This window comes from Nansenia antarctica, assembly GCF_963989245.1.
Source record: "Nansenia antarctica genome assembly, chromosome: 15".
Classification (NCBI taxonomy): domain Eukaryota; kingdom Metazoa; phylum Chordata; class Actinopteri; order Argentiniformes; family Microstomatidae; genus Nansenia; species Nansenia antarctica.
In genome coordinates, this window is record NC_137685.1 from 17142532 (window position 1) to 17161179 (window position 18648).

General features: G+C 45.7%; 1 protein-coding gene and 1 pseudogene across 2 annotated transcripts; both read right to left on the reverse strand.

Moving 5' to 3' along the window:
• Positions 1 to 730: 730 nt before the first annotated feature.
• LOC308171204 (inverted formin-2-like) lies at positions 731 to 12357 on the reverse strand (the record flags this gene model as incomplete). The annotated part of the gene is made up of 4 exons (XM_080546051.1): positions 731 to 775; positions 1051 to 2681; positions 11412 to 11633; positions 12228 to 12357. The coding sequence occupies 4 exons, from the start codon at positions 12355 to 12357 to the stop codon at positions 731 to 733; spliced, it is 2028 nt and encodes a 675-aa protein (XP_080402177.1).
• On the reverse strand, positions 4785 to 5650 carry LOC308170877 (chromobox protein homolog 1-like; annotated as a pseudogene). The gene has a single exon. The product of its transcript is annotated as a chromobox protein homolog 1-like (transcript).
• Positions 12358 to 18648: the final 6291 nt, after the last annotated feature.

The window sequence follows — 18648 nt, forward strand, 5'->3', positions numbered from 1 at the left end:
GGGTGTATGTGTGGTTCTTGCAAAACCCGTCGTTGACTCATAATTACAGATTCATAAAAATGAAATAACAATTACAACAACATCTGACAATGGAGTTTCATAAAATAACAGTAGTGTTACTGTTGCCTTACTGTTGATGTCACACCGCTGGCTAACTGACTGGAGTTGTAACATGAGAAACTTGTGGTACTTTCAACTTCTTCTCCGATCTGAATCAATGCGGTCCTGAATGCACTGCGCACTTAAGGTGGCAGGTGATATTACGCACAGCTTAGCTCTTAAGGTGGAAATGCTAACCAAATATAATAATCATGAACTTAGAATATTGGAACCTTTCTTTTATTTATTTTTATTTTTTCCAAAGATTTGTTGATGTTTATTTATTGTAATTGGCAGGAAGAAGTACTAAAAGCATTAGCACTGGCTTTGAGGTTGGAAGGGTTTGAGACTGGCAATCTCAAAAGTGTTTGGTCCCCCTGGTGGATGTGTGAGAGTATGGCACCGGTAGAGAGGAATACATTAAGGGCCAATCCCGATTCCTTTTTCTACCCCTATGGCTCATTTTCGAGTGTGACTCGATTGGAAGCCAAGGCCTTCGAACAGAGCCGCAAGCCATAATGGTTGAAATCTACCCCTACTCCTTTGCTGCGTCTTTTCTTTGGACTTTATGTCTCCGTCAACTGTGGCCAAGGTAGGTGCTGACACTGGACACCCATCCACCACCGTTCCATCAGCCCCTCTCTGATCCATCACCTTTCTTTCTGTGTTTCCTTCCCTAGTAGCATCCCCAGTAGAGGATAATTCGTTACGGTTCACATCCTTAACCTCAACCCCGGATTCAGTAGCCATGCCCTCATCTCTCTCTGAAGATCCCTCCTTGAGCAGGGGATCCAATCCAGGATTGAGGGGGGCGATGGTCTCTGATGAATCCAGTTTGAGTCCTGTTGGAAGGCCTGATGTGGACTCCCCTGTGTGTGGCAGTCTGTCCTGCGATCCTTGCTGAATGGTTGATGCCACCTTGTCCACTTCTATGCCATCTTGGGTATCTACGGCTGATGATCGCTCAAGCTTGGCATGTTCAGGCTGGGTGCTATCCCTTTTCTTGTCATTAGAGGGCAGGCTGCCCCTGTCTGCCTGGGCCCTGGTGTTCTTCCTTAGTGCATAGCCCTTCTTGATGTCAGCCAACAGGTGGTCTTTGATGCAGCCCTCCTCCTGAACTGGGGGGGCTTTACGAATTATTTTTCCGTTCTCCCCCCTCGGTCTCTTGGCGTCATCCTCCTCTTGCTGTTTCTTCCTCTTCTCTGCCTTGATGGCCTGCTCTCTCCAGGTCTGGTTGTCCTTGATTGCTTTAAGGAAGAGTCCTCTGAAGGTCTTGATGGTGTTGAACAGCTCCTCTAGTGAGAGGCGGGACGTGTCCTCACACAGATACTCTGCTAGCTCTTCCTTCTTCTTTTCGATGGAGGCAAAGAGCTCCTGCAGCTCCTCACAGGCCTCCAGGTTCCCCTTCATAGCAGTGAGATACTGCTGCTTGATATCCTCCTGAGAAGAAGAGGACACTTTTTTCTCAGAACCCTTCAACCGTTTGACCAGTGAGCTCGACTCCGCCTGAATAGAATCCACATTTATTCCAGCAGCCTTTTCACAGATCTCTAGATCATCCGGAAGGTTCAGCAAGTCAGCATGGGTTTTCTCCGCCTCCTCCAGGATGTGATGGAGCAATGTGATACGGGACTTGTTGGCTTTGGTTTCTGTGAGCTTCAGCAAGGTGCTGATCTTGAAGCCATCTGCATTGCCTGTGTGACTCCCATAGTTGAGGAAGTTTCCAATGTCAAGTATGAGCTTGCAGAAACTTGGAAGGCGAGTGCTCTCCATCAAACTCTCACAGGCTGCGTCCAGCAGCTCAGCTTTGGGTTGCAGCATCTTTAACACAGAAGCGGTCTCCTCACAGAGAAGCATGCACTCGATCCTCATGGTGTAGCATGAAACTGATAGGAGCTCGAGGTAGAACCGATCCACACCGGCCAGCTTCTCTATCTCCCCTTGGTATGACTTGAGGTTCTCAATCTCATGTTTCTCCGGCAGTAACGTCTGCATCTGTTTCAGCACCTCGACGTCAAACTTGGAACGGTCCCCATTTTGGATCATAGCTACAAAGTCTTTATGTGAGCATCTGAACTGCTTCAAGAATATGTTCAAATTTAGATTTTTCTTGGCATCAATGAAGGATATCTCTTTGGGCTCTCGTTTGACCGTAGTGTTGGTACTTTTGGCCTTTGAGTCAGTCACTGGCAGACAGAAGAGCTCCTCAATGCTGGAGTAGTCAGGTTCCAGGGAATCAGACTGCACTGACGACCACATGGATTGGCTTTCAGACACCACTCTGGAGGGCAGCTTCTGCCAGTTGAGCTTCTTCATGCGCAGTGTGGGACAGCGGCTGGCCTTGGGGAGAGGAGCGTAGTAGGATGCCCCCAAGAACTGCACGTTCTGGGGCACAATAATACCTCCTCCAATACCTGGGGGAGGGGGTGGTGGGGGAGGGGGACCCATACCAGGCAGGGGAGGGGGAGGTGGGGGGCCCATACCAGGCAGGGGAGGGGGAGGTGGGGGGCCCATACCAGGCAGGGGAGGGGGAGGAGGTGGACCTCCCTGCCCCATCCCTGGTAGAGGTGGTGGAGGAGGAGGTGGCATCCCAGGTAAAGGAGGAGGTGGTGGGGGTGCACCAGGGGTGGCGCACCAAAAGTGTGCCATAAGTGGTGCACCATAAGTGGTGCCTGGCAGGGGTGGGGGTGGGGGAGGAGGAGGGTTTGGGGTAGCAGCAGGAAGTGGAAGGGGGAGGAGGGGGAGTTACGGAAGCCATGTCTGATTGGTTGGTTGTGCTGCCGAGCAAGTCTGTCTGGATTGCCCTGTTGGTGGTCTTGGTCTTGGGACTGGCTGAGATCTGTTGTCTCATGGAAGAGAGCAGGCGCTCCATCAAACGTTCAGCGGAGTCCATTTGTGAGTCGTGGGCCAGCAGAGTGGCACGTTCAATATTGGAACCTTTCTAACATAGGATTTAAATGAACTTGCAATGCGCATACGCCTATGCCTTTTCTCAGATAGGGGATAGCCTTAAATAAAATAGCCTAGAGTAAAAACTCTGAAAATAAACAAAAAAATAACAATGGCTGCTCATATCATTCAGCTACTTATTACGTCGCTTTTTGAAAGCATTGAAGCGTGCAGCTGCGGACTTGAAATCAAAGGTGCAAAGTGTCTCTCCGCAACTTGCAATGCGCATTAGCCGTGTGACCTTGCCCTCCCCAAGGCGACTTCGGTGCGCAGTTTTAATTGGGTTCAGGCACACTGGAGACGGGAATCAAGCAGGCTATGTTGGCCAGTGTGGCCCACTCTGGGTAAATTTCGCTGAAGTCTCGGATGAGGACTTCGCAGGCTGTTGAGAAACGCAAGCCCCCATAACCACGAAGCGCTGTCATGACACCGATGGCATCTCGTTGCACGTTTGTGGCATCGATGACCGGGGCTGTGGCTGGTGCTGAGTCATCATCGCTGGTAATTTCTTGGCCAAAATGACCAATGATGGTCTGGATGGCCGGTTCGGCATATTCTTCAAGCGCTGAGTGGACGGAATGAGTGATAATGAATCAGTGATGGCCTGTTTTTTTTTTATGACAAAATGACATCAACAGCCAGATTAACTGAAAAGTAGGAAGGTTTAAATGTTATCCTGTTGTTTTCATCATTGTTGTTATTATAGCCTAATAATTATTATTGTTATTATGATGATGATAATTATTATTAGCCTATGATGGGCGGCGGCCATAGTCTACATTTCGCAATTTAGACAAGCATTTTAGGTTATTCAAAAAGGATAGGCCTATTTAAAGAATTATACTATGCATTTTGCAACCAACTTAATTAAATAGGCCTAGCTTCTACTTACCATCCTGCGTCTGTGGGTATTGGGAGGGGTTCAGAAGGATGTCGAAGCTGTTCAGTACATCTAGGGAATCTTCGGGGAATCACTCGTGTAGTGCATCTACTAGATGCTGGATGTAGCGTGCTCGGGCATTTTTAAACGCCTGAACGGACCGGTCACCTACATGTGTCACTCTGACATCATTGTACAGGCCGTCTTGGCAGTCCGCCTGGAACTTAACTTCTTCTGGGCCTGGGGCATCTCGTAGCTGTGTTAGTGCCGCTACGGATGCGTGAACCATTGGTCGGATCATGGCCAGATTTACGTCGTCTTTCTGGAAAACCAAGTTCAATTTGGTCATCACCGGTAGCACATCAGCCAGTGCGTGAGTCCAGGCGATAAAGCTATACGGCTGGATTTGACCTAGGAGGCCTTGGGCTTGGGCATTTCCTCCCACAGCCTCTTCATTTAGCTCCATCACCAGAGCAGGCCAGTTACGTTTGATACCCTCCACTGGGGTTCCATGAACATGTTTATTAGAGTTGAAAAGAGAAGAACACTGCTGCCATCCAGGTGTATTGTAAAATGTGAACGCAAATAAAGATATATATATATATATATATATATTTATTTTTTTAACAAAAAAAAAAGATTTATTGTCCAAAAACATCAAACAATTAAAAGTAACCCCTGGAAAACCGTGACGCCATAAACCGAGAGACATGAGTCAATGTAACACTTTAGTAAGAACCAATAAACGTCATATGAATACTGTGTAGCGTGAAAGAGTAGTAATGAAAGAAGCCACACCCCTCCCCCCAACCCCTCCTCCGCCCCCCCGCGGACGACCCACTCCCCTCCTTCCACTTTAGTGCCACGTCAGACGTTCCTGGTAGAAGTAGATGAGCACCTTGGGACACTTGATTTTGGCCTCCTTGGCCGGGACCAGGTCCATCTCATCAGAGTTCTTCCATTTCATGAGGAACATGAGTCTGTGGCTCCTATGATGCGTTCCGGATTAAGGCCTCTGGTGAAGCCCCGCGGTTTCTCTGCCTCGTCTTTCCTCTTCTTGGGCCGGCTCTCCTCTCCTCCCGCCTCCTCAGGGTCCGTCGTCTTCCTCTTCCCTCCCGCGGTCTCTTTCTTGTTGTCGCTCTCGGTGGGCTTGTGGTTCTGCATGTACTCGGCGATGAGATCTGGGCAGTCCAGGTTGCCCTGCGGCTCCCACGTGTTGTCATCGTCTGAGAAGCCTTTCCACTTGAGCAGGAACTCCACCCGACCCTTGACCATCCTGCGGTCTAGAAACTTCTCCACCACATACTCTTCCTCCTCCTCCTCTGCCACCTCCTCCACCTTCTTGTTCTGCTTCTTCCCCGCAGTGGGCACCAGCTTGACCTCTTCTTTGGGGGGCTCTAGTCGGTCCGTCGTCTTCCTCTTCCCTCCCGCAGTCTCTTTCTTGTTGTCGCTCTCTGTGGGCTTGTGGTTCTGCATGTACTCGGCGATGAGGTCCGGCCAGTCCAGGTTGCCCTGCGGCTCCCACGTGTTGTCATCGTCTGAGAAGCCTTTCCACTTGAGCAGGAACTCCACCAGATCCTTGACCACCATGCGGTCTAGAACCTTCTCCACCACATACTCTTTCTCCTCCTCCTCTGCCACCTCCTCCACCTTCTTCTTGTTCTGCTTCTTCCCCGCAGTGGGCACCAGCTTGACCTCTTCTTTGGGGGGCTCAGAGTTCATACTTGGAAGGCTTCAGATAATTTGTTCAGTTTGACTGTGGATTTGTTCATACTTGGAAGGCTTCAGATAATTTGTTCAGTTTGACTGTGGATTTGTAATCCATGGTGACTGCATGTGCTTTCCTCTTGAAGGTATATTCTGTCACCTTTTTCCCTACCATGTCCTTTAAATGAAGGCTGTTCATAATCGTGGTGTAATCTTTCCAAAGTTACGTGGAGTTTTTCAAAATGTAGAAAGTCCTCCACATTCTCTTTGCAGACCGAAGCTATAAACGCCTCTCGCTTCGACATTGTTATCAAATGCCGTGAGATAGATAGCTATGTTGTGAGATTTAAGACCCTTCTACCAACCTCTTTTGAATGGTCCACATTCACCGTATTATGGGCTGTCACACCAGTGATTAGGTGTTGAAGGTGTTCATACCCGGCAACAGATTTTGTGACTCCAACAATCAAGTATCATCAAGTATTTTGATGTCTGCCTATGTCTGTTTATTTAGTGTCTGCGTTGTCTCTTTCCTGTGTTGATGCAGAACGGTCCTTGTGCTGTTCACTAGTTTCATAGTTTACCCCTGTCACTTCTTTCATTGCATTGTTGATTACAGATGTTGCAGGGTTGGAAAGAACCCACATCCACTAGAACCAAACGTTGTGTTTCATACTTCGCATGAGGGCTTGTTCTATTACAAGGTCGGGGGATAGTCCAGCCTAGTATTAATTTGACGTATGAACAACTTGCAGACCATCTTCCAGAAATCTTTTGTTAACTTGGGGATGTGTGTCTTCTATTTGGCGCATTTTCTGGAGGTATGGAAAAGATCTGAATATTCATTTATGTAAAATAAATAAGGAACACTAGTATTTTGTCAATAATAATATCTGTTAAACAATAAATAACCAATGATGTCATCAAATACATGTTTGTAATACCATCAAAGATCTTGAAAAAGTTAAGAGACATTTGGAAAAGCTATCAATCGTTCACATTCAAATCAACGACGAAGAGAATTGTATTTGGCCCACATTTTCGCTGTGTATTCAAGTTACAGTTAGCAGGTGCGGGTATAGAATTATAGGATTATTGTATATTTCACATACAAGCTATGTCCGGAGGCAGCCGGAATGAATGGCATCATGTCTGTCAGGGTATCAAGGTGCTGATCCCAATTTCCAGTTTTCTCCAATCTGATGAATGCACTGACTAGGTCAATCATCTCCATGTACTGTGGCCAGAGTGCTGCTGTCCGGTCATCTACCAAGGTTGTCTTCTCTGCCTCCAAGCGCTGAGCTATGATCTGGAGTAATTCACTTGCATTTGTCCCGGTTATGGTGGGAGTCATACAGATCTGAGGCTTCTGCTAGTTCCTCTGGTACTTTGGCATGGTCTGTGGATTCTCCATCTGGCTGATCAGAAACTGGTTAATCTGGAGCTGTTTTACTTGTGTGTCCTCGCTGTCATCAGCAACGGCACCATCTTCAGTCAACTCTGACACATCCTCTGAGTCTACTCTACACCATCATTTTATAGCCTACATACTTTTTTAGATGAGATTTTAGATTAGATTCAGACAACGAAATGCAGTAAAAAGTGTGTCTGAAGAGGGATTTGAACCATCATCTTAAAATGATGATTTAATACTATGGCAGCGGTCAAAACCACTATGTCATCGTGACAATATGACTATATGTAGCCTGCTACTGATATCACCACAGTAGTAAATATTCATTCATTAAAATATGAACATTTAACAATAACTGGGGCTAGTATGACCTACGCATTTAATCGGTCAGCAATTTCTTGCCAAACCATTTCCCTCGCCTTGTTAATTGCGGCAGTATTGCACTATTTTACATCTTATTTTTCGTCTTCTGTGAACACTGATGACATAAGCCTGATCCTCGTTCGAGGAATCACCTGAGGCTTGAATCCCATTCACGAGTTGCCTGAACGCGGCTTTTATTTTAATCGCTGATATACTAATCAACGTACGTGGAATACCCCCCTGCATTGTTTACTAAGCTGTGTGTATGTACAAGTTTGTATGTTTATTGCCGACACACCGACAGTGAGTTACATGGCATAGCCAAATGTGTTAGTTTGTTAACTATGTAGTAGGTTACATTCCATAGCCAAACATGTTAGTTTGTTAACTATGTAATCACATTCCATAGCCAAACGTGTTAGTTTGTTAACTAGTGTACTGAGTTACATGCTAAGCTGTGTCAGTGTTTACTAGGCTAGCCACACAGGTGTTGGCTTGTTAGCTATCTAGCTTTGTTAGAAGGTTGTTTGTTTGTTTTTTGTTAGTGTGGTTTTGTTTGTTGTGTACGAACGTACACAAGTTATTGTGTGTGTGTCAGGGTTTCCGTTAGAAAAAATTGGTGTCGGTCAACGTGTCCGGGAAGATTTCAATTTACCGGACAAACGTGAGATATTCCGGTCATCATATTAAAATATAATATAGCTGTTTGTCGCGGTGATTACCCTTGTGTAGCCTATATATGCCGTTTAATGTAATTTCTCATCCGATACGATTAGATGCGAGCTATATAATAAATATAATAATATAGGCTTTCATGATTCGCATGCGCATGCCATTATGTCCAGCGCTGAACGCGCGCCACACTGGGAACTGAACAGACTGCATCGATCAATGAACGGACTCCACATTACGTTAACTGAAGTCTGTTAAATTGTTTGGGATTAATGTGAGTTTTCTATTTTCTCTTTCCAGTTTTACCCTTTTTTATCAATAAAACAACGTCATTTCTATAACCAGGTCTCGCTGGTTGGGAAGGCATTTAGTTTAGCTGCCTGTCAAATCATACTTAATCGGACTCGGGAGAATGACAATGAGGAGAACATAACTGTTTATTGAGAAACAATTGATAGGCAGGCTGGGATACATATATAAAGAAATACCACAATGTCTAGATTTATAACATTTTATTGAAAAGTGCAAGAGGTTACATGTAGGCTTCTGGCGTGACACATAGGCTAGCCTAATTTCCGTTCATATGCCTTTTATCAGATAAAATAAAATAGAATAAAACTTTGAAAATAAATAGGCTGTTAGTGAGGTTATGGGAAAGGACTGTATAAGGTGAATAGTTCAATGAGTGTATGCTCCATTCGCCCCCGGGGCGTCGATCAGGACACACATGACAGGAGATTGACTTTGTGTTCAGGTTTCTTTAGTGGGTTCAGGCAGGGTACAGTTCAGGCATGGGTAGGATGATTGCAAACACTACAATGGGTGTATGTGTGGTTCTTGCAAAACCCGTCGTTGACTCATAATTACAGATTCATAAAAATGAAATAACAATTACAACAACATCTGACAACGGAGTTTCATAAAATAACAGTAGTGTTACTGTTGCCTTACTGTTGATGTCACACCGCTGGCTAACTGACTGGAGTTGTAACATGAGAAACTTGTGGTACTTTCAACTTCTTCTCCGATCTGAATCAATGCGGTCCTGAATGCACTGCGCACTTAAGGTGGCAGGTGATATTACGCACAGCTTAGCTCTTAAGGTGGAAATGATAACCAAATATAATAATCATGAACTTAGAATATTGGAACCTTTCTTTTATTTATTTTTATTTTAATTTTTTCCAAAGATTTGTTGATGTTTATTTATTGTAATTGGCAGGAAGAAGTACTAAAAGCATTAGCACTGGCTTTGAGGTTGGAAGGGTTTGAGACTGGCAATCTCAAAAGTGTTTGGTCCCCCTGGTGGATGTGTGAGAGTATGGCACCGGTAGAGAGGAATACATTAAGGGCCAATCCCGATTCCTTTTTCTACCCCTATGGCTCATTTTCGAGTGTGACTCGATTGGAAGCCAAGGCCTTCGAACAGAGCCGCAAGCCATAGGGGTTGAAATCTACCCCTACTCCTTTGCTGCGTCTTTTCTTTGGACTTTGTGTCTCCGTCAACTGTGGCCAAGGTAGGTGCTGACTCTGGACACCCATCCACCACCGTTCCATCAGCCCCTCTCTGATCCATCACCTTTGTTTCTGTGTTTCCTTCCCTAGTAGCATCCCCAGTAGAGGATAATTCGTTACGGTTCACATCCTTAACCTCAACCCCGGATTCAGTAGCCATGCCCTCATCTCTCTCTGAAGATCCCTCCTTGAGCAGGGGATCCAATCCAGGATTGAGGGGGGCGATGGTCTCTGATGAATCCAGTTTGAGTCCTGTTGGAAGGCCTGATGTGGACTCCCCTGTGTGTGGCAGTCTGTCCTGCGATCCTTGCTGAATGGTTGATGCCACCTTGTCCACTTCTATGCCATCTTGGGTATCTACGGCTGATGATCGCTCAAGCTTGGCATGTTCAGGCTGGGTGCTATCCCTTTTCTTGTCATTAGAGGGCAGGCTGCCCCTGTCTGCCTGGGCCCTGGTGGTCTTCCTTAGTGCATAGCCCTTCTTGATGTCAGCCAACAGGTGGTCTATGATGCAGCCCTCCTCCTGAACTGGGGGGGCTTTACGAATTATTTTTCCGTTCTCCCCCCTCGGTCTCTTGGCGTCATCCTCCTCTTGCTGTTTCTTCCTCTTCTCTGCCTTGATGGCCTGCTCTCTCCAGGTCTGGTTGTCCTTGATTGCTTTAAGGAAGAGTCCTCTGAAGGTCTTGATGGTGTTGAACAGCTCCTCTAGTGAGAGGCGGGACGTGTCCTCACACAGATCCTCTGCTAGCTCTTCCTTCTTCTTTTCGATGGAGGCAAAGAGCTCCTGCAGCTCCTCACAGGCCTCCAGGTTCCCCTTCATAGCAGTGAGATACTGCTGCTTGATATCCTCCTGAGAAGAAGAGGACACTTTTTTCTCAGAACCCTTCAACCGTTTGACCAGTGAGCTCGACTCCGCCTGAATAGAATCCACATTTATTCCAGCAGCCTTTTCACAGATCTCTAGATCATCCGGAAGGTTCAGCAAGTCAGCATGGGTTTTCTCCGCCTCCTCCAGGATGTGATGGAGCAATGTGATACGGGACTTGTTGGCTTTGGTTTCTGTGAGCTTCAGCAAGGTGCTGATCTTGAAGCCATCTGCATTGCCTGTGTGACTCCCATAGTTGAGGAAGTTTCCAATGTCAAGTATGAGCTTGCAGAAACTTGGAAGGCGAGTGCTCTCCATCAAACTCTCACAGGCTGCGTCCAGCAGCTCAGCTTTGGGTTGCAGCATCTTTAACACAGAAGCGGTCTCCTCACAGAGAAGCATGCACTCGATCCTCATGGTGTAGCATGAAACTGATAGGAGCTCGAGGTAGAACCGATCCACACCGGCCAGCTTCTCTATCTCCCCTTGGTATGACTTGAGGTTCTCAATCTCATGTTTCTCCGGCAGTAACGTCTGCATCTGTTTCAGCACCTCGACGTCAAACTTGGAACGGTCCCCATTTTGGAACATAGCTACAAAGTCTTTATGTGAGCATCTGAACTGCTTCAAGAATATGTTCAAATTTAGATTTTTCTTGGCATCAATGAAGGATATCTCTTTGGGCTCTCGTTTGACCGTAGTGTTGGTACTTTTGGCCTTTGAGTCAGTCACTTGCAGACAGAAGAGCTCCTCAATGCTGGAGTAGTCAGGTTCCAGGGAATCAGACTGCACTGTCGACCACATGGATTGGCTTTCAGACACCACTCTGGAGGGCAGCTTCTACCAGTTGAGCTTCTTCATGCGCAGTGTGGGACAGCGGCTGGCCTTGGGGAGAGGAGCGTAGTAGGATGCCCCCAAGAACTGCACGTTCTGGGGCACAATAATACCTCCTCCAATACCTGGGGGAGGGGGACCCATACCAGGCAGGGGAGGGGGAGGTGGGGGGCCCATACCAGGCAGGGGAGGGGGAGGAGGTGGACCTCCCTGCCCCATCCCTGGTAGAGGTGGTGGAGGAGGAGGTGGCATCCCAGGTAAAGGAGGAGGTGGTGGGGGCGCACCAGGGGTGGCGCACCAAAAGTGTGCCAGAAGTGGTGCACCATAAGTGGTGCCTGGCAGGGGTGGGGGTGGGGGAGGAGGAGGGTTTGGGGTAGCAGCAGGAAGTGGAGGGGGAGGAGGGGGAGTTACGGAAGCCATGTCTGATTGGTTGGTTGTGCTGCCGAGCAAGTCTGTCTGGATTGCCCTGTTGGTGGTCTTGGTCTTGGGACTGGCTGAGATCTGTTGTCTCATGGAAGAGAGCAGGCGCTCCATCAAACGTTCAGCGGAGTCCATGTGTGAGTCGTGGGCCAGCAGAGTGGCACGTTCAATATTGGAACCTTTCTAACATAGGATTTAAATGAACTTGCAATGCGCATACGCCTATGCCTTTTCTCAGATAGGGGATAGCCTTAAATAAAATAGCCTAGAGTAAAAACTCTGAAAATAAACAAAAAAATAACAATGGCTGCTCATATCATTCAGCTACTTATTACGTCGCTTTTTGAAAGCATTGAAGCGTGCAGCTGCGGACTTGAAATCAAAGGTGCAAAGTGTCTCTCCGCAACTTGCAATGTGCATTAGCCGTGTGACCTTGCCCTCCCCAAGGCGACTTCGGTGCGCAGTTTTAATTGGGTTCTGCAGAGAGAATCCTCTCTCTGCAGGCACACTGGAGACGGGAATCAAGCAGGCTATGTTGGCCAGTGTGGCCCACTCTGGGTAAATTTCGCTGAAGTCTCGGATGAGGACTTCGCAGGCTGTTGAGAAACGCAAGCCCCCATAACCACGAAGCGCTGTCATGACACCGATGGCATCTCATTGCACGTTTGTGGCATCGATGCCCGTGGCTGTGGCTGGTGCTGAGTCATCATCGCTGGTCATTTCTTGGCCAAAATGACCAATGATGGTCTGGATGGCCGGTTCGGCATATTCTTCAAGAGAGTGCTGAGAGGACGGAATGAGTGATAATGAATCAGTGATGGCCTGTTTTTTTTTATGACAAAATGACATCAACAGCCAGATTAACTGAAAAGTAGGAAGGTTTAAATGTTATCCTGTTGTTTTCATCATTGTTGTTATTATAGCCTAATAATTATTATTGTTATTATGATGATGATAATTATTATTAGCCTATGATGGGCGGCGGCCATAGTCTACATTTCGCAATTTAGACAAGCATTTTAGGTTATTCAAAAAGGATAGGCCTATTTAAAGAATTATACTATGCATTTTGCAACCAACTTAATTAAATAGGCCTAGCTTCTACTTACCATCCTGTGTCTGTGGGTATTGGGAGGGGTTCAGAAGGATGTCGAAGCTGTTCAGTACATCTAGCCGCTAGATTGTATATGCAAGGAAATTGAGCATTCCATTTGGTTACAGATTGAGAAATGTCCAGCGCAGGCACATGGCCAGACATTGCTGTTTGGTGGGCCACGGCGTCGCGTCTGTGGATTTCACTCCCAGAAGGTAATGAAATGTAACTATTTGTCATGCTGAAAAATGATCCCATTATCAGTCTCTCTTATTCTGGTAATTGATACTTACCAGAAAGGTTTGACCGTTTTGAGTTTTGTTTTTGTTTGATCAAATGTATGAGCAGACAAGTGTTTTGAATGGTTGACTGTTATACCTTTTAATTGTCAGTTTAATACGTTTGAATTGTTGGCATAAGAATATATTTTCTGTGTGTCTTTGGCAGTCATCCAGTGTTCCATCGGCACCCACGTCTGCCTCTGTGACTGCTGCTACTACGGTGCAGGGTCCAGCTCCACCTCCTGCCATGGCCCTGCTGCTGCCACAGCCTCAGTCCCTGCCATGCCTGTGCAGAGTCCTCTCCGGCCTGGGCCTGCATTGACTGTCTCAATGGTGAATATGTCCATAACATTTTGCCATGTTATTCATTCATTTTATCCAAGCACTGTTTTGTCATAATTTTATTCTGCTGACCAATTAAATTTGCCATTCTTCTCTTCAGTTTAAAAAACCCCGGTTTGGAGGGGCCTCTGGTGCTGCAGCCAAGCCAAACCTTGTGGCTAGGAAGCCTGTTGAGGTATTACATTGATTTGGTGATGTTATTAGTGATGTTATTAGTGTAACTCGTGTATGACTAATGTGGTTTCTGCCTACAATCACATAGATACATGCACAATCTACAGCGTCTGTGAGGACCACCTCTATCACCTCTACCTCTCAGGCTACAGTGCACACATATGCCCATGTCGGCATGGGTTCGAATCCGGCCCATGCCCTGCTGACATGCCCTCTCCTCCGTACTTTCCTGTCTACCTTCACTATCTCTATCCAATAAAATGAAAAATATGAGTGGTACTGCCCCACTCTGAAAAAAATAACCTTTAAAAAATAAATAAATACTGAACTCCTATGAAGGGGAAATGTATTGTCATCGTCTGCTCTGGAAACATCGCCACCTCGGGGTCCTCCTGTAATTTTTAACCAGCTCACTAGTGATCATGATCTAGCCAGCAAGCTAATTCAGTCAATGCAAGAGGGAAAATGTGCATAGGGGTTTCATACGCATGTGACTATTCAATGTGAAAATTCAAGCTGATGCAGGTGACGTAACTAAAGTTTGTGTGTAAAGCAAGCTCGCTAGTTTGGGTCAGTATCCCAGAATGCATTTCACACCGGCCGGCAGCAGGGATTTTATAGCAGGCTATACCTCCATGGGCCAAGCTTTTGTAAATGTGGCCCTACAACATTTGGCGAGAAAGTACCCATGTATATTCCCAAAATGTAGCCAGTTTGTTTACCACCTATGTAGGCTAGCGTTAGCTAGCTAGTCAGCTAGATACCCTTACTGTGGGATTCAGCAGACACGTTGGAACATAATATCTAGACAAGTTGTAGGGGGGGGGGGGTCAATATCTTTAGCTAGCTAAAGTAACTAGCTTAATGTTGTCTTAGCAGTTGGTTAAAGAATAGGGGCCGGTTGCATAAAGATAGATTTAGAGATTGCTGCTTGCTACGTGACGACCATAGCCGGTGAGTATGCAGGGTGGATCGTGCCACATTCACCCTCCATGATAGGTGAGAGGGGCGGAAGTGAAAATCAATCTCTGAGATCTCTCAATTCAGATATTCCGACCTATGTGAAGTTCATTAATCGAACGGAACAAAGCGCCACAATATGGTGGCTCAACTTCACCGGACGGCCCGTCTCGTACGGAGACATACCACCGGGCGGGTATAATCGCATGGATACTTTTCTGACTCACCCGTGGGTTTTTAGAGCCTCTCTTACTGGCGCAAATCTTCAAGGGAACCTGAAAGACGTTTATATGCCAGCGCCCAATGAAGAGGATGGTCACCCGGAGTATCTGGATGTCACCATAACAAGGCCAGTGTACTCTTTACAAGAATACTGCTTGATGTTGATCCGACTGTCGGTGAGGGAGGAAGACTATGGTAGACTCGACATTCCAGAATCACTGAGGCAGGACCTCAGCCGACCGCCAAATCTACTAGAGTAACTTCAACTCTTGAACTCAGCTGGGAAATGATTTCTTTGATTTGTCATGGATTCTTGTTGACAAATGGTGACTTTTCCCTCCCCCAAGTAAACTTGGTTTACCCACCTTTTATATTTTATTTACCAGGTTTTCACCTACCAATATTATTTGCTTAAGGGTTTTCCCACCTAATCAATCCATGGTGTTCAGGGTTCAGTCACCTATTTTGTTTGTTTACCACTACCAACCTGTCCTCGACTATTACATCGATGAGCCAAAACATTATGACCACTGACAGGTGAAGTGAATAACTAATTGATTATCTTGTTACAATGGCACCTGTCAAGGGGTGGGATGTATGAGGCAGCAAGTGAACAGTCAGGTCTTGAAGTTGTATGTGTTGGATGCAGGAGAAATGGGCAGGAGTAAAGACCTGAACGACTTTGACAAGAGACAAATTGTTATGGCCTGACGGCAAAGCTTGTGGGGTGCTCCCGGTCAGCAGTGGTGAGTACCGACAGTGGTCTGAGCAGGGACAAACCACAAATTGGTGACGCTCCAAGGCTCATCGATGCATGAGCATATTAGGCATAATATCAACAGCATATTAGGCAGGTGGTCATAATGTTGGCTCATCAGTGTATGTGCTCTATGTGTATACTATAGCATGTGTTCATAAAGTAGGCTGTTTACCACATGAGAATGGAACACACAATATCAAACCCTCTGAATTAACCTACTGTGACACACTTACACAATACTGATTTCTCAACCATATCTTTTTTCTGACTAGTGGGTGTTTTACTTGCAAGTGTTACTTGTGAATGTTTTACTTGTATTAAAACTAATTCATTCTAATTCAACTAATTCATTCATTCATATAGACTCTAAAATGTTCCCATAATAGAGTAATATGTTTTACACCTGAAACTGTAGAGAAGGACGATGTCCCAGCCAGACGGCGTCCTCCACAGACATCGGTGCTGACACCACCCTCTGCTGTGTTGTTGAAAAAAAAGGGTCAGATTTCTCCCAAATCCAAATGGAGTCCTGCTGATCTTCAGGGAAGTGGGGCGTGGGGAGCGGTATGATATAAAAAATGTCTAAAATAAAAAAAAACTCATGGAAGCTATTCAACTGGGCCCTGCTCTGTGTGTGTGTGTGTGTGTGTGTGTGTGTGTGTGTGTGTGTGTGTGTGTGTTTCTAGGACTGTTCATATAAGATGACCAGTGAGCCGCGAGGTGTCTGTCTGATCATCGACAACGACCAGTTTACAAAAGAGTCCAAGAAATCTCCAGAGTACTATATGATGTTATTTCTCCAGCCCGACTGCCTTTTTCCGGCCCAGTGTGATGAAAAGTAGCCCCATTGGAGGGTAATCCGCCCCATCTGGCAACCCTGCTATGCACAGTAGCTAAATACAGATGCTAGCTCTACTTTGAAGCTCTCGAGCTAGCCTAGCATAAACGTTTGAAACAAACAATATCCATGTCTTGTCAACTAGAATACACACACAGGCACTGGAAAAAGTGCCAAACTGACCTAAGCTAACATGGCTAATCGCTAACTCCCTCAGCTGGGCCTTAAAGTGACAAGCGCCCTTTTCTCATCTCAAGCTTCATTAGCTTCATCGGGTCACCACATGTACAGATTTGGTCCCACACACTCCAGATTTGAACCCAAGGTTAGAACCGGGGTTAGTTACCTAGGGTAGAAAGGGCTTTGCTCTCAGACCTTCAGAACCCATTGAAAGTAGTGCAGGGCCCTCAAGGGAATGGCCTAGGACTCTGAAAATTGAATTGGTACAATGTAGGGATACAATGAAGGAGTGTGTAGAGTTTGGTGACTGTGACTCTTTCCATGCCCGTTCCCTGGGCCCAAACGTACGTTGCCAGCAGCAGCAGCAGCAGCAGCCACCCACTTGAATTCAGGCTGCTTTTCCGGCCTAGTGGTTAAAGGAAGGTTAAAGGACTTTAGCGACTCAGCAACCTTAGTAAGTGCTGCCACAGAGACACGGTTGTTCAGATAGAAGGTTTTTCTAATTTAAATCAGTAGATTATTTCCAACTTTAAATCAGTAGATTAAATAGATTAAATCAGTAGATTAAATCAGTAGATTATTTCCAACTTTAAATCAGTAGATTAGTTCAAACTTGACATGACATTCGGATATTTGGAAGGGACTTGAGTCAGACGATGGAGAATCTATTTCAATTGGAAATTGAACGATCAGTCGACCTTCCTCAACTGTTAGGAACATGACTCCTCACATCCTCCAAGTATTGTTGTTGTATAAGGTGAGACATATCAATATGCACCAACATAACATGTACATATCAATCAGCGCACCCACCCACAGTATAGCAACAACATAAAATAGTCCCATCATGCCTATTGCATACATAACATGGGTCTGTCAGACACGTGAGCCAGACATACGGGGGTGGTATGTATGTGGAGCACTCTTATAGATATTCAGCAGGTAGCAGGTAGCAGGTAGCTATACACCTGGTCCAGCTGCTGCTCCTCATCCTCCAGGTAGGTGTCCGGCACCAGGTACTGTCCCTTAAGGCAGATTTGTTCACATTTTAATAAAATAAAATAAAAATTGTTTTACCAATTTGAGTAAAGTCAAATTAACCCTTCCAACATTCCCAAAATTTGGTTGTCAAGAGTTGGTTTTGATTCAAAATAATTGGCATTGATTCTAGAATGTTGGAGTTAGGATGTTTGGTTGATAAGCACCAACATTCAGTCTTGGTGGTAACAACCCTAAGACTAGACCTGAAACTTATTGCTCCAATCTATATCCCATAAATCTTCAGAAATGAGCTTTTACGTCCAGCAACATCATCAGCTTGCACCACGCATGGCACAAAGAAGACAGCATCTTCCTTTGCCACCATCAAATGGTGAGTGTCAAATTCTACAACATTGATTTTGAAAGTAGGAATAGTTTCATGTCTTATTTCACTGATTTGTTCACATTTTAATAAAAAAACAACAACATTGTTTTACCAATTTGAGTAAAGTCAATGTAACTTGTTAACCAATATTGAATGTGTATTCTAGTGCCTGGTCCTGTGCAGCACATAGACCTCTTTCTCCAAGAGTGGGACTACATCGAGCAGTGCCAGCAGAACCAGTTCCACCGCTACATCTCTGAGCAAGAGTACTGCCTCTGGCTGTTACAGCACGACCCAATGGTTCTCCACTACCTGCCTGAGGAGAAAAGGGGGCGTATGTTCAGCTTCTTCTTAGAGCAGAGGGACAGAGCTATGCGGTCACGCTCCATGGAGAGAGAGGTCAACAAGAGCACAGTAACACAGCTGAGGAAGAGAAAGGCCCAGGAGGAATGGATGGTGCCTCCTCCTCAGAAGAAACAGTGTGTGAGCTCAAACCAGCAGCTGCTTTTCACTGAGGAAGAGATGGAGAAACTGGAGGTCATTCCAGGGATTCTGGACCTGGCTTTGGAGATGGGCTTCCTATCTGAATGAATAATTTGTTCTGTCTTTGAATAATTAAAATGTATTAATTTAGTAGTTAGTAGAAATATGTTAGTTATAAGATATATTTATATCAGGTTTATAAATAAAATACAAATAAAACATTATAAATAA